General features: G+C 39.7%; 2 protein-coding genes across 2 annotated transcripts; both read right to left on the bottom strand.

The window, feature by feature from the left end:
• Window positions 1-1336: 1336 nt before the first annotated feature.
• On the bottom strand, window positions 1337-7566 carry LOC143414269 (uncharacterized). The gene is made up of 7 exons (XM_076878373.1): window positions 7484-7566; window positions 6118-6456; window positions 5727-5894; window positions 4623-4721; window positions 4213-4247; window positions 3975-4130; window positions 1337-3384 (listed from the first exon to the last, which is right to left on the bottom strand). The coding sequence occupies exons 1-7, from the start codon at window positions 7521-7523 to the stop codon at window positions 3208-3210; spliced, it is 1014 nt and encodes a 337-aa protein (XP_076734488.1). The 5' UTR covers window positions 7524-7566; the 3' UTR covers window positions 1337-3207.
• A 1571-nt stretch (window positions 7567-9137) lies between these two features.
• Window positions 9138-14550, bottom strand: LOC143414405 (uncharacterized). The gene is made up of 6 exons (XM_076878698.1): window positions 14490-14550; window positions 13465-13803; window positions 13102-13251; window positions 11396-11494; window positions 10796-10836; window positions 9138-9777 (listed from the first exon to the last, which is right to left on the bottom strand). The coding sequence occupies exons 1-6, from the start codon at window positions 14527-14529 to the stop codon at window positions 9643-9645; spliced, it is 804 nt and encodes a 267-aa protein (XP_076734813.1). The 5' UTR covers window positions 14530-14550; the 3' UTR covers window positions 9138-9642.
• Window positions 14551-15355: the final 805 nt, after the last annotated feature.

Raw genomic sequence — 15355 nt, 5'->3', positions numbered from 1 at the left:
ATTGACTTTTCAGGGTCTTGGGTTCAATGACCCAGCACCCAACTGTCGAGTATGGCACAAAAAACTCCTATACAGGTAGTCTGGTTGTGCTCTCTGATTATAAAGTCTTGACCTGGTAACCTGTAAGAGCTTTGTGAGCTAATAAAGAATACGACTCAGACTTTACTGTTTCACAAAAGGTTAGAAAGTGAATGCCCACAATTTAGACTTTAAATGCAAGAAATTTTATGCAAGAAATTTAGCAAAAGCAAAAAAGAAATCTAATAGTTTAAGTGATGATTTTTACTGTCTTACTACTCACTTATCTACCTGAGCTAATGCTGATTTTGCTCTTATCTTTGGTGAGGAGAGGTTGGAGAAAGGATGAGCACACCTGGATCTGAAGATGCACTTATCCTCATGTTCTGAGTTGATGATAATCACTCAGTAGGAAAGCCACTGGGCAGTGGAAGTATAAATGTAAATGAAAATCCATCTGAATTAACTAAAGAGGCAAAAATGAGCAGATGAAAAGCCAAAAAATACAAAATTTTCCACATTTACAGGTTGGACTGCAGTTTCCCCTCGAGCATCGCTGCTGGAATTTGAACTGTGAACCTCTTAGATCCAATTGTCTGAACCGCTCATCTCACAGAAGACAAAAGGGAAGAACTCAGAATCTCTTCTTCATCCCACTTTTATACCCACTCACCCTTTCTCCCCCTTCCTTCACTGGATGTCACATCTTCACATTTTAGCCATCCAATCAAGGTGCTGACATTTAATTATCCAAGGTCCACCCACACCTTATCCCCTCTGTCTATCTGACTGTGTTACTATCAGTAAAACCACAAATCATGGTTCTGTGTTTAACAATGACAATACTTAATAATTTTTCTCCCGGTGGCACCAGTGTCCGGCAGCCTCGCCTCTGTCAGTGCGCCCCAGGGTGGCTGTGGCTACAATGTAGCTGCCATCACCAGTGTGTGAATGTGTGTGTGAATGGGTGGATGACTGGATGTGTAAAGCGCTTTGGGGTCCTTAGTAAAGCGCTTTACAAATACAGGTCATAAAGAGTCGGTGACACAGTTCTCAGATATCATCATTTCTACTACTCAAACTACATTTCTCATTTACATATTGATCAAACTTATATTTTGATTTATCTTTGATTAAGAATAGAAATGCTTTATTAGCAGGAAACAGTTTCCTCTGATCATTTTTAATCACCTAATGCTGGATATTAAGACTGTTAAACCTCTTAGCTGTGATGTAGAGGCAGTAAACTTCAATCTCTGCTGACCTCAGATCACAAGACAAAGTTGATTTATTACAGTTCAGTTATTTAAACAGCATTATTGTTTTACAGTTTACTGCATCCTAAAAAAATACTGTAATGCTGAGCACAGTGAAACATAAATAACAGATATAAAACATATACATATATATGCAAATGCAATAGCTTAAATGAATATAATAATATTGTTTTTAATTTAACAAAATAAAATTTGTTAAATTAATACAGTAAATTCAGTACATTCATCATTTTCAGTGTAAAATGACATAAATAAGAAGTTTTACGGTGACACTGTTGGGACCTTATATTTGTGGCCAATATCTATTAAACAGTTTGTAGAATTTCATTCCAACCAGCTCTCATTTCATTTTGTATTAAAGGTCGGGAGGATACAAAGAGATCTTCTCAGAACTACTGCTGCTATTATAAGAGACATCCATCACTGACATTTATCCACACACGGGATACATGTGGAAAAAGACAACATAACATGACATTTAAATTCATCCCTCAAATTCTTGTGTGAACCTGCAATAAAATGTTCTGTGACTGAATAGATTAGAGGAAATGAGCTGGACTTATTGTCCACTTTCTCATTACTTTCATATATTGTTTTAGTAAGTATCCAAAACATACAAGTTTCATTTATAATTTTTCAAGGGATCTTATATCTGTTTTCACTCTTGTATGCTTTTCATACAAGTTTCACACAAGACAGATACAAACGTTATAAGATTTATATATATCTTTTCCATTTGGGATATCACACTGCATTCAGTAAAGTTGTTAGAATATCCTTCTCAATATAGACTGTTGGCAAACATTTCTGGATATAATCCAGGAATGGGCGATCGTGGCTCAAGAGTTGGGCGTTCACCTTGTAATCGGAAGGTTGCCGGTTCGAGCCCCGGCTCGGACTGTCTCGGTCATTGTGTCCCTGGGCAAAACACTTCACCCGTTGCCTACTGGTGGTGGTCAGAGGGCCCGGTCGCGCCAGTGGTCGGCAGCCTCGCCTCTGTCAGAGCGCCCCAGGGTGGCTGTGGCTACAATGTAGCTTGCCATCACCAGTGTGTGAATGTGTGTGTGGATGACTGGATATGTAAAGCGCTTTGGGGTCCTTAGGGACTAGTAAAGCGCTATATAAATACAGGCCATTTACCATTTATATCGAGTAACAGACAGAGACAACTTCACAGAGAGTATTTTTTTTTAATAAAAAGTTGGACCAGCTTTTTGAGGTCTTTAATGATGCATTATTCTCTTTTCTGTAAACACAAGTGGCCATATTTGAACAAAAAGGTGGCCGGAATTGTACTGGCTAACGCCAGCTAGCACTAATATTATGATTTTATGTAATTGTCTGTCAATTATGACAATAACATTATTGGGAAATACCATCCATCCATCCATCCATCCATTCGCTTCCGCTTATCCTTTTCAGGGTCGCGGGGGGCGCTGGAGCCTATCCCAGCTGTCATAGGGCGAGAGGCGGGGTACACCCTGGACAGGTCGCCAGTCTGTCGCAGGGCCAACACACAGAGACAGACAACCATTCACACTCACTTTCACTCACACATTCACACCTAGTGGCAATTTGGATTATCCAATTAACCTATCCCCACAAGTTGCATGTCTTTGGACGGTGGGAGGAAGCCGGAGTACCCGGAGGGAACCCACGCAAACACGGGGAGAACATGCAAACTCCACACAGAAAGACCCCGGCCTGATGGTGGAATTGAACTCAGGACCTTCTTGCTGTGCGGCAACAGTGCTAACCACCGTGCCACCGTGCTGCCCCCATAGTTTGAAAAATAAAGTGAATTAGTTATCTTTTAAGCTAAATAATGAGTAACTATCATAAAATATTGCATTTATCCAAGGCTAATTATGTTCACCTGCTGACTACTGAGGTGCCATCCACAGCATTAGATCTAATGTATTTCAACAGTAGAGTACAGAGGAGGTGAACCAACGTTGGGGTGATTGGCATAAATCGCAGGTGTACAGTAGACAGTGTCACATATATTACCACAGGGGGCGCTGTTGGAGGAAGGAATGTGGGAAAAATCCACTTCAGTGTAATCAGCATCATTTATGTCATCTGTAGCCTGAAATAAAAAGGTGGCATCAAGCTTCAGAATCTTAAAATGAATTTGTAATTACATGAACATTTAGAGATACTACCAGACAGAAGATAATTTTTGTACATGTAGGTTAAAAAATAGACTAAATTTGTGAACTCTTAAAAAAAGTTTACCTTCATCTTGTTGATAAAGTAAGAGTGATTTAAAATAGAAATCGATTTTACTTATGCTACAGAAACTGATACCAGCACAAGCCTGTGAGCTTCCACTCTGCTGTTTTAACAAAAGATCCATCACTGCACTGTTTAACTGTCATTGGTCATTTCTGCTGCTGATTTGTCACAAGGCTTCACCACAGCTGGCAGCTCTGCATGGTTTGATTTAGAGTTTTTTAGAGTTTTGATTTAGTTTTACATCTGCTGCTCTTCCTGAAGCAATTTCTGTTTCTGCCTGGAATCAAACAGCAACTTTTTGCATGTAGTAAATCACTATAATATAAGAGACAGTATAACAGATCGATCAAGACAGCTAGTGAATTACTTTACTGCCCAAAATGTTGCACCGATCATTGTTTCTGATGCCAGAGTTTAAAATCAAACCATGATTCTATTTACTGTGTTCTGAGGAGCGGTGACGAGGCTGTAGAGCTCTTGGTTTTCAACTCCATCTGGTTGCGAGCCTTCGGGGTAGTCATAAACTGAAGACACCCGCACAGGAGTTACACGGTTCTGAGCTTCATCCTCTGTGATGTTTCCATAAAGCCAGTTGGCCTGGAGAAAGAGAACAAACTGGCTGATTGATCCTAATCAAGTAGTAATGAAGCTCAGGTCACTCATAACTCCTAAAACCCACCTGTGAGATGTCAGCATGATCAGTTTTCATAGGTCCTGAAAAACATGCAAAAAATAAACATCTGTATTTATGTCACATTAAGTGACACAGTAACAGAACTCAAAGAACTGAACAGTATGAGGAAAAAGAACTGAAATCATTAAACAATGACTGATTTGAAGTAAACTGCAACCAATGACCGTGTCACAGGGCTTTCGATTCCTTTCAGATTTTCTTGTTACTTTTATTATTAAAGCATAAAGTTATTTACACTTTCACATTTTGCAATAAAAAGTCCCCATAATAAATATTACACAATATATTATAAAGGTTTGGCTTAACATTAAGTTTAGGGTTAATCTCCAGGAAATGAACCTGCATGCCGGTCATGTTGTGGAATGAAGAGATGAATTTGTTTACTACAGGCTCACCTTTTAGTTTAATCTTCCTGTTCTTGTAGAAAATCAGCAAAGCTGCTGATAAGATGGTGATCATAGCGACCAGAATCAGAGTCACATGAAGCAGCTTATCTGCAACGTAATAGAACAGATTTTATGCTGTTACACTCTAAATATGTGATATGTAATAAATGCATTTGTGAAACAAAGTCTCAGTCATTCAACCAACCACAGATAAAAAAAAATGCTAAATGGCCTGTATTTGTAAAGCGCTTTACTAGTCCCTAAGGACCCCAAAGCGCTTTACACATCCAGTCATCCACCCATTCACACACTGGTGATGGCAGCTACGTTGTAGCCACAGCCGTCCTGGGGCGCACTGACAGAGGCGAGGCTGCCGGACACTGGCGCCACCCCAGAGGTTAATTCTGTTCATCTGGACGTCGTGTTTTTAGTGGGAGAAACGTTTCGTCACTCATCCAAGTGACTTCTTCAGTCTCAGCTGACTGCAGGATTCCCCAATCTTATAAAAAGTACACTTGCACAATGACTGAAACTAGCACCACTGAATGCCCATTGATAAAATCCCATTGACCATTGATCAACAACCACTGATCAATGGCCATGAGTACCATTCACAGAGAGTTGGCAATGGCTGCAATCACAGCATTGTAAGATGGTGACAGATGTAGCCTTAGGCCCCCTCCTCAATTCAGAGTTGGTCTTTCCCTTTTTATGTAAATGGCCCCGTGTCTGATCTTTACTGCAGTACATTTATTTTATAACTTCACTTCTGTAGCTTAATATTACAAAACATACTCAAATAAAGAATTATATAAATTTCGTTCAAGCTATAATGAGGGTACAATAAGATGGAATAACAAGAAAAATGTTTAAATAAACAAAAATAATATACCTCATCCTGCAGCGAATCTGGAATTTTTACTTTTGATACTTTAAATCTATTTTAATTTAAATACTTTTATCTTTTACTTCTGAGTTGTGTATTTCTCCAATGTGTCTGTTTCTATTCATACTTATAGGAATAAATCAGACCCCTTCTTCCATGAGGTTTGTATTTTTTTGATAAACATAGTGACGGATCCACACTCACACCCACGTGCATATACGATGTACCTGAACCTGCAGCTGTTTGAGGCTGTCTGGAGACTTCAGAGGAGGCTGATGAAGCTGTGAAGCTTCCTGAACTGACGTTCACATGCTGTGTTGTTGTTGTTGTTGTGGAGGCCGACAGGAGAAACGTTGATGTTGATAAAGGCTCATGAGGTGTTGGAGTTTTTGAAGCTGTGAACAAGGAAAAATCAGAATAATCAGAATAATCACAATCCTGCTTGAAGCAGGTTTTCTGTCTGCATGTGAGTAACAGGGGTTAATGTGTGTTTACAGCACAACTCATTGAACTAAACTTGTAGTGTAAATATGACACATGTAGGTTATTGAAAGAAAAGTAACTGTGGTCAGTGAGAAGTTCACATCTTCAGAGACATGAATACATTTTTTTACTCACCTCCTGTGATGACAAGCTGAAAATCACATGGTTGTAAACTTCTGTCCAGTGTGCACCTGTACCATCCTGAATCAGACTTGTTCAGCTGTGTGATGCTCACGTACACAATATCCTTTAACAGTAAATTCTTTTTTACAAATGTAATGCTGTATCTGCCGCTCTGAGCTGTGTAATCAGCTGTTTCAATGAGAACGTTTGCTTTTTCACATTTGTCTTTGCAGAACAACATCGTACTTCCTGGGAAATAAAATTTACATTCGACTGTGATGTTTCCTCCTTCCACTCCTTCATAGACGGGAGTTTCAGCGTTGGCAAGTCCAGTGTTTCCATCCTGCAGGTCTGTAGAAAATATGAACAATCAGTTACCAACTTCCTGTAAACACTGCATTTGATTTTAAATATTTTATTAAATTAAACTGAAACAGATAATTATTCTCTCTAATTGAACAAAACAATTTAAAGTAGTTCATTTAAATTCACTCTCTTTGTATTTTTCATTTGAACAAAATCATCCTGGTTCTTCCTGACATCGGTACAAGCCATCTGCTGAAGAACCGCTCAGTTAAAAGCTTGAAAACTGACCTCTTATTTGTTTGTATTAAGATCTTGATCTGCTTTGAGGTTTTTGAAATAGTTACTTAATATTCAGAGTTTTCATTCCGTTAACATTAAAGCTGTGCTGTTCCTCCTGAACTCAATGATAAGGTTGTTTCCTTACAAGCTCTAAATGTGGTTTAGTGGTTTGGAAAAGAAGGAAGCAGCACTCTGAACACAAACGAGCTGCTGTCGGTCTGAAAGCAGCTGCTAACCAGGTGACGTGTCAAGGTAGATATCCCCGACAGAATTTGTTTCCCCTGCTTCGGGAGCGCGCACTGGGCTTTTAGATCACAAACACCTCTAATAATGAGTTATTACTTCTGAAATTTTGGACGTTTTAGCTCTTTGTACAGTACAGTTAGAGAAGGATACAAATAATTATCAGTCAAAATATCCTTGCTTTATTGAAATCATCCAACAAACTAAACGGTAATGTAATGGAGGCGGAGGCAATTGGATCCGCTCTCCGTCCACACCGAATGCTCCGACGTAAGGGAAACAAATTCTGACGGGGATACTTACCTTGGCACACCTGTCAACTCGAGGAGGCGGGGTATGTCTTAATCTCAACAAACTATGCTGTAATTCTGTCATTTCCATTGACTGTTAAACCTTTACCAGTATGAATGCAGGCTTTCATCTGCTCTGTGAGAACAGTGGTGGACATTGACTTACAGACAACCTTGGCTTCTGCTTTCAGCACTATTTCTGATGTAGCGCAAAACCTGCAAACATCTTTATAAATAAGAAATAAGAAGAATTTACTCACAGAGGAAGATGAAGCAGATCAAAATGTGACAGAGTTTCATCTCCAGGTTCTGACGGCTTAATGGTTAATGCTGCTTCTCTTTCTTCTCCGTTTGCAAACCAGGAACTTCTAACTTTCGTTTCTTGTTGTGGTCCCTCCCTCAAACCCACACTCCTCTACTTTCACAGGGTTTTTTTTGTCCATTTATTTATGGTTTCATTTTACATTTTCTTGAAACTTTTTTTATCTTCCAAAACAGTGTTTGGAGTTAACTAATCTTATTTAACTGGCTGCTGTTTCATTGTATAAAGCAGTGAGATCCATCTGCAACTCACCTACTAAAGGAGCAGTGACACTGACAGAAAGCTCATCACTGAGGGGCTTCCTGTCAAAATAAAAACTGTTTAATACAAAGCTGTGTTCACTCACCTGCCACATGATTAAGTACACCTGTCTAGTGACTTAATTGTTTGATTCTTTTCGTTCTCATCAGAAAATGTCCTGCAAGTCGTTTATCTTTTCAATATTGAGAAAGTTATCCAAGCTGTAAACAACAAGACATTTGGAAGTGTGTGCTGAGGGTGTAGGTGCAAACTCAAAAAGTAGCATCAGATACATGGAAATGAACAGAGCTAGATACTGACAATAAAAAAAAAATTAGCCTACACCTGTCATGGTCCCGAGTCTTTGATTCAATATTTCCAGTTTTATTCTGGACTTATTTACATCAGAATCAGAATGAGAATACTTTATTTGTACCTAAGGAAATTATGTAATTATGTATCTTTGAAAGTTACAAGTTAATTTAGCTTCTACTTCCTGAATATGTTACACTCTGTTGTCTATGAGTTTGTTATTTATATTTCTTGATTTCTTGTCCTTTTGTGTCCAGTCTGTTTCGTCCCTGTGTTGTGTCTCCAGTGTCTCTGTGTCGTTTTACCTCTGGTCTCCCCATTGTGTTCATGTCTGTGTGGTTTGTTTTTGTTTATTTTTTGTGCATATCTGTGTTCCCTGTCTTCTGTAGTTAACTCATTCACTGCCAGCCATTTTCAAACGTATGCTTTCAATTGACGTCTATAGACGTCAATGGCAGTGAATGAGTTAATATATCTCAAGACATTCATCTCTGTGTTTCATCCTTTTGTGTCCCCAGTCTGTCATGTCTCCATGTCTGTTTATCCCCAGTCCAAGTGTCATGTCTCAGTCTCAGTGTGTTCCTTCCTGTTTTATTTTGTTAGTCCCACGTCTCCTGCCCGTACATTCAGTTTTGCATCCTCTGTCTTATTTGTCAGATTTTGTTCACCTGTGTTCTTGTGAGTTCCATCTCCCTGATCACCTCTTGTGTATTTAAGCCTTTAGTTTCCTTCACTCCCTTGTTGTGATCTCCCCTCATGTTGTGTGTTCTCCCTTCTCCCTGTCAGTGTTAGTTTTCAGTCTGTTTGCTCCTGTTTTACTCATCTGTATGTGTTGTTAAGTTTGCCATTTGGTAGCTAATAACGCTGTGTTTTGAGTTCAAGTCTTTCTGCATTTGGAATCCACACTCTTCCTAAGACACAAATGTGTCCTGACAACATATTTTAAACAAAGAATGAGACGAGTGATTCCAGATAGTTTAGAAACTTTGAAATGACTTTTATTTTAATTAAAAAGTAGACCTTCTAATAGGTGACTTGGGCAGACTGTAGATCCATGTACGTCATTCATTGACACTGTGGCTAAAGGATCAAACTGATATCACGGCAAAACGTGTAACAGACACGTCGGTCGACAGTGTCCATCGCACGCTTTACCTCTTCAACAAATGAAATGGACATGAATGCAGAAGTTGCATTACCAGCAGGGGGAGTAATATATGTAAAGCCATGAAGTCGGTAGTGAGGACCAAGTACATTCGTCCTTAATCATCAGAAACAGTTAAGCTAGGTGGCTAATATGTATATGCATGTAAATGTGTTAATAACATTTATTTAAAGGCTTTCCGATGATTATTTTCATGTTGGCTTGAAATAAATCTCCCTCTGCTGTTACTGCAACTTCTGCATGTGTGTCCATTTCATGTTTTGTAAGGGGCAAAGTGTCAAATGTACACGGTGGACCAGCGTGTCTATTACATGTTTTGACAAGATACTGGGCTAAAAGATGGAAGCAATGGGAGAAAAATGACAGGTACGCTCATGCAGTCATTCAGCTTCACAGGAGTTCATGTCTGAAAACTGGTTATTGTGTCTGAGTGTAGAGTAGGTTTGGTCGTGATCTCTGCTCGAGGTCGAGTCTTCACATGAGGAGACTGGACGATCGATTTCACTGAGACCAATCTGGGAAAATAAAAATAACAAATTGACTGAATTGAGGAGAAAAGACAAAAACACAATGACAGCAACGACATATTAAAGCAGAAGATGATGATGCGCAGCAGGTTTTTAGTTTCAGGATGGAAACAGAAGCTGTGTGTTCTATTTATAGTACACAGAGAAGTGAAAAAGTAAGATTTAAATGAATCATATAATAGTGGATTTCATTTATATAGCGCTTTTCGGGCCCTCAAACCGCTTTACAATTCCACTATTCATTCACACACTGGTGAAGGTAAGCTACAGTTGTAGCCACAGCTGCCCTGGGGCAGACCAGGAGGCGGTAGGTGAAGTGTCTTGCCCAAGGACACAACGACCGAGACTGTCCGAGCCAGGGCTCGGACTGGCAACCTTCCGGTTACAAGACGAACTGCCAACTCTTGAGCCACGATCGCCTCGATATGATTGAAACTGGAATGAAATATTGTTTTAACATTTTCCTATTAGGTCAGCATTTACCAATTTAAATTGAAAATCATGAACTTTTTGTAAACCATGAAATCACTTTTTGTTTTTCTTTTCTGTCATGAATTGCTCTGTGGCAGGCAGGAGATTGGACCCAAAATGCAGGATTCGCAACACATGGGGGCGAACTCAAAATGCAGCTTCATTGCTGACTCGAGGGAAAACGATACAAAACTATAAAATATAAAAATATAAACTAAACTAGAGGGAGAGAGAACATGAGGAGCATGAGGGAGAGAGGCAGCCATGAGAGGCTGGGGAAAACAAGATGTCACAAGAACTCACACAACCATATAAATGCAGACACCCAGGGGGAGACACAGAAGGCAACAACACAGGGAGACTACTGAACAGAGTGACGTAGGAAACCCAACCTTAACGTAATGCAAAAAATGACAAAAAGCACAGGAAACTTAAACCGCTGGGCCAAAATGACCCAGGACCATGCCATTTCTTTCCAGTCTCGTACAGATTTTTAAAAGATGACATAGAGAAAAAACAAACTGAGATAAGTCACCTCAGTGTGGTCAAATGCTGAGTGTCTCCTGCTGTTCAAACCTGTAGAAAAGACAGGTAATAAGTTTCATTAGCTTGACTTACTTATTCTGAAAACGTAATACAATTTTAACAAAATGTTGTGTGTCCAGTGTGTGTGCCTGTCCTGTGAAACACTGAGTTTATCAGCAACCAATCAGTACCACAAGAAATATTTTGAATAAAGGTTATTACAGTTAAAATACATTAAAAACAAAAATGCAATTTATTTAAATTAAATCCACTTCTCCTTATTAAGGTTGTGGGGATGCTGAAGCCTTTCTCAGCTGTCACAGGGCAAGAGTCATGGTACACCCTGGACAGGTCTAACGCAGGTGTGTCGCTAATACAGTTTTTATTGTAATACCTGTACTACTTATCTTAAATCTTGCCTCTGACATATGCCCCCCTCAGGATAATAATTGAAACTAATAAAACTGAAATATGAAAATCCACTCTGGAAATTAACTGAAAATAGAAAATAAACTGAATTGAAAACAAACATCAAAATGCAAAAGTATAATAACTCTGTTGTCAATTAATGAATCTTAAAGGTTTTAAATAATGTTTGAAGGTAACTCACCGTTAGAGGCCTCGGCCGTGATTCTGTAGATGAGCAGCAGAACAACAGGCAGCAGAACCACCACCACAGATAAACGTATCACCAGCTCCAAGGACAAACCTGGATGACAGACACACAGATACAAAACTTCAAATACTGCTTTTCACGAGTTTCTCAGAAAAAGACGTGAAATGTTGTTGAGCTTCGCTCTTGTTGGAGAATTATAACTTGTTTCTCTTTGTGAGGGAATAGTTGTTGTTCTGGATATGGATCATTTGTCAAGTAAATAAACTGCTGCTCAGTGTCTTGAATCATTCTGTGCTGCTGGAATTTGGTCTTGGAAATGTGAAGAGTGGGTGAACATAAAGTATGATCTGTGTAGGTTAACAGTAGGGTCTTAGGAAACAGACGTGCACCACAGCAAATAATTTCTAGGGTTAGGGTTAGGGTTAGTTTTCTGTGCACACAAACAACTTTTTGTCAGTTTTTCATGTTTTGCCATGAGACTGAGCTTCAGCTCCAGCCTTTTAGCTCAGCAGCTTGAGTCAAATCTTGGTAATTATTTTAAATTCCCATCCATCTAAACAAACTGGGAGAGAACCATCACTTTCATTTCCATGGTCACTGGGACATTAAAAACTCAGTGAATAGAATCTGTGGTCTCATCCAGTTCATCATATTCAAATGTTCTGCAACTTTACCCCAAACTTTTAAAATAAGATAAGAAACCACTGAACTCAAATATTGACTGATCACATCTTTGTCTGCCATCAAGAGCTCATGTAGTGACACTGAAGAAGTCAGCCAAGTTCTCAACCAGCTTTTATCTGCAGTGGTGGTAAGTTTTTAAGTGCTTCATTTAGACGTTGTGCTCTTTACATTCCTAGATTTATCTCATAACCTCACTTCCTTCATAATTTTATATTCATTTTACAAAATGTAATATCTTAATCTTCTTCCACCTTTAAAGGGCGGGTCGCGGGCACAGCAACCTAAGCAGAGAAGCCCAGCCCTCCCTCTCCCCAGCCAGCTTTTCCAGGGGAACACAAAGGCATTCCCAGGCCAGACGAGAGATATTATCTCCCCAGCGTGTCCTGGGTCATCTCCCGGTGGGACAAGCCCGGAACACCTCACCCAGGAGGTTCCCAGGAGTCATCCTTGTCAGATGCCCAAACCACCTTAACTGGCTCCTTATGATGTGGAGGAGCAGCAGCTCTACTCTGCGCCCCTCCTGAATGGCCGAACTCCTCACCCCATCTCTAAGGGAAACACCAGCCACCCTTGGAGGGAGCTCATTTCCGCCATTCTTTCAGTCACTACCCACAGCTCACGACCATAGGTGTTGGGTGAGGACAGGGATGTAGATCGATTGGTAAATTCAGATATTCGCTTTTACACTCAGCTGTCTCTTACATCAAATACATAATTCAGTTTAAATTATGAAAAGGTTGCCATTGGGAGCAATTAACAGATAAAAATTCACAAACATAACCTCATCATAAAACAACTCTGGTAATTTTACTTTTGATACTTTGATAAAATTTTAATGTCAATACTTTTTTGTGTGTATTTCTACACTGTGGCTGTTTCTACTTATACTTCAAGAATTAATCAGACTGCTTCTTCCACACTGATGTGTCGTTAATGGACATGGATGAGGTTTTTATTTTTGTGATAAACAATGACAGATCCACACTCTTATCCACACTCATGCATATACGATGTACCTGAACCTGCAGCTGTTTGAGGCTGTCTGGAGACTTCAGAGCAGGCCAGAGGTACGAAACTTGCTGAAGTGAAGTTTGTTGTTGTTGTGGAGGCCGACAGGAGAAATGTTGATGTTGATAAAGGCTGATGAGGTGTTGGAGTTTTTGAAGCTGTGAACAAGGAAAAATCAGAATAATCACAATCCTGCTTGGAGCAGGTTTTCTGTCTGCATGTCAGTAATAGAGGTTAATATATTCTTACAGCACAACTCATTGAACTAACCTGAAGTGTAAATATGACACATGTAGGTTATTGAAAGAAAAGTAACTGTGGTCAGTGAGAAGTTCACATCTTCAGGGACATGAATACATTTCTTTACTCACCTCCTGTGATGACAAGCTGAAAATCACATGGTTGTAAAGTTCTGTCCAGTGTGCACCTGTACCATCCTGAATCCGACTTGTTCAGCTGTGTGATGCTCACGTACACAATATCCTTTAACAGTAAATTCTTTTTTACAAATGTAATGCTGTATCTGCCGCTCTGAGCTGTGTAATCAGCTGTTTCAATGAGAACGTTTGCTTTTTCACATTTGTCTTTGCAGAACAACATCGTACTTCCTGGGAAATAAAATTTACATTCGACTGTGATGTTTCCTCCTTCCACTCCTTCATAGACGGGAGTTTCAGCGTTGGCAAGTCCAGTGTTTCCATCCTGCAGGTCTGTAGAAAATATGAACAATCAGTTACTTCCTGTAAACACTGCATTTGATTTTAAATATTTTATTAAATTTAACTGAAACAAATTATTGTTATTATTATTATTATTATTATTATCTAATTGAACACAACAATTAAAGGTAGTTCATTTAAATTCACTCTCTTTGTAGTCTTCATTTAAACAAAATCATCCTGGTCCTTCCTGCCAACACAAGCCATCTACTGAAGAACCGCTCAGTTAAAAGTTTGAAAACTGACCTCTTCTTTGTCTGTGATAAGATCTTGATCTGCTTTGAGCTGTGCTGTTCCTCCTGAACTCAATGATAAGGTTGTTTCCTTACAAGCTCTAAATGTGGTTTAGTGGTTTGGAAAAGAAGGAAGCAGCACTCTGAACACAAACGAGCTGCTGTCGGTCTGAACGCAGCTGCTAACCAGGTGACGTGTCAAGGTCGGTATCCCCGACAGAATTTGCGTCGGGAGCGTGCACTGGGCTTTTAGATCACAAACACCTCTAACAATGACTTATTACTTCTGAAATTTTGGAGGTTTTAGCTCTTCATCTGCTCTGTGAGAACAGTGGTGGGCATTGACTCACAGACAACCTCAGCTTCTTCTTTCAGCACTATTTCTGATGTAGTGCAAAACCTGCAAACATTGTTATAAATCAGAAATAAGAAGAATTTACTCACAGAGGAAGATGAAGCAGATCAAAATGTGACAGAGTTTCATCTCGAGGTTCTGACGGCTTAATGCTGCTTCTCTTTCTTCTCTGTTTGCAAACCAGGAACTTCTAATTTTTGCATTTGTTGTGGTCCCTCCCTCAAACCCACACTCCTCTGCTTTCACAGGGTTTTTTTTGTCCATTTATTTATGGTTTAGTTTTACATTTTCTTAATTTTCAATTTCAACTTTGACATTTTCTTGTAACCTTTTTTTTTTGTCTTTCAAAACAGAGTGTTTGGAGTTTACTAATGTTATTTAACTGGCTGCAGTTTCATCGTGTGAATCCATCTGCAACTCACCTACTAAAGGAGCAGTGACACTGACAGAAAGCTCATCACTGAGGGGCTTCCTGTCAAAATAAAAACTGTTTAATACAAAACTGTGTTCACTCACCTGCCACATACAAAATTATGTAATTATGTGTCTTTGAAAGTTATAAGTTAATTTAGCTTCTACTTCCTGAATACAGTATGTTACACTCTATTGTCTATGAGTTTGTTATTTGTATTTCTTGATTTCTTGTGCTTTTGTGTCCAGTCTGTTAGTTTTGTCCCTGTGTCGTGGCTCAAGAGTTGGGAGTTCGTCTTGTAATCGGAAGGCTGCCGGTTCGAGCCCCGGCTTGGACAGTCTCGGTCGTTGTGTCCTTGGGCAAGACACTTCACCCGTTGCCTACTGGTGGTGGTCAGAGGGCCTGGTGGCACCAGTGTCCGGCAGCCTCGCCTCTGTCAGTGCGCCCCAGGGTGGCTGTGGCTACAATGTAGCTGCCATCACCAGTGTGTGAATGTGTGTGTGAATGGGTGGATGACTGGATATGTAAAGCGCTTTGGGGTCC

This window comes from Maylandia zebra, linkage group LG20, assembly GCF_041146795.1.
Source record: "Maylandia zebra isolate NMK-2024a linkage group LG20, Mzebra_GT3a, whole genome shotgun sequence".
Taxonomy (NCBI): Eukaryota; Metazoa; Chordata; class Actinopteri; order Cichliformes; family Cichlidae; genus Maylandia; species Maylandia zebra.
Note: the sequence above shows the minus strand (reverse complement) of the source record. Positions and strands in the feature narration are given on the sequence as shown.

What these genes read in the sequence shown, in the direction of transcription:
- LOC143414269 (XM_076878373.1), bottom strand. Translation starts at nt 7,523, where the DNA reads ATGAAACTCTGTCACATTTTGATCTGCTTCATCTTCCTCT. An exon ending in TCAGCTTGTCATCACAGGAG is followed by an intron (nt 5,895 to 6,117) that starts GTGAGTAAAAAA and finishes CCTTGTTCACAG; the next exon opens with CTTCAAAAACTCCAACACCT. An exon ending in TCACCGCTCCTCAGAACACA is followed by an intron (nt 3,385 to 3,974) that starts GTAAATAGAATC and finishes TTTTTATTTCAG; the next exon opens with GCTACAGATGACATAAATGA.
- LOC143414405 (XM_076878698.1), bottom strand. Translation starts at nt 14,529, where the DNA reads ATGAAACTCTGTCACATTTTGATCTGCTTCATCTTCCTCT. An exon ending in GATCTGCTTCATCTTCCTCT is followed by an intron (nt 13,804 to 14,489) that starts GTGAGTAAATTC and finishes TATTTTCTACAG; the next exon opens with ACCTGCAGGATGGAAACACT. An exon ending in CAGCATTTGACCACACTGAG is followed by an intron (nt 9,778 to 10,795) that starts GTGACTTATCTC and finishes TTATTTTCCCAG; the next exon opens with ATTGGTCTCAGTGAAATCGA.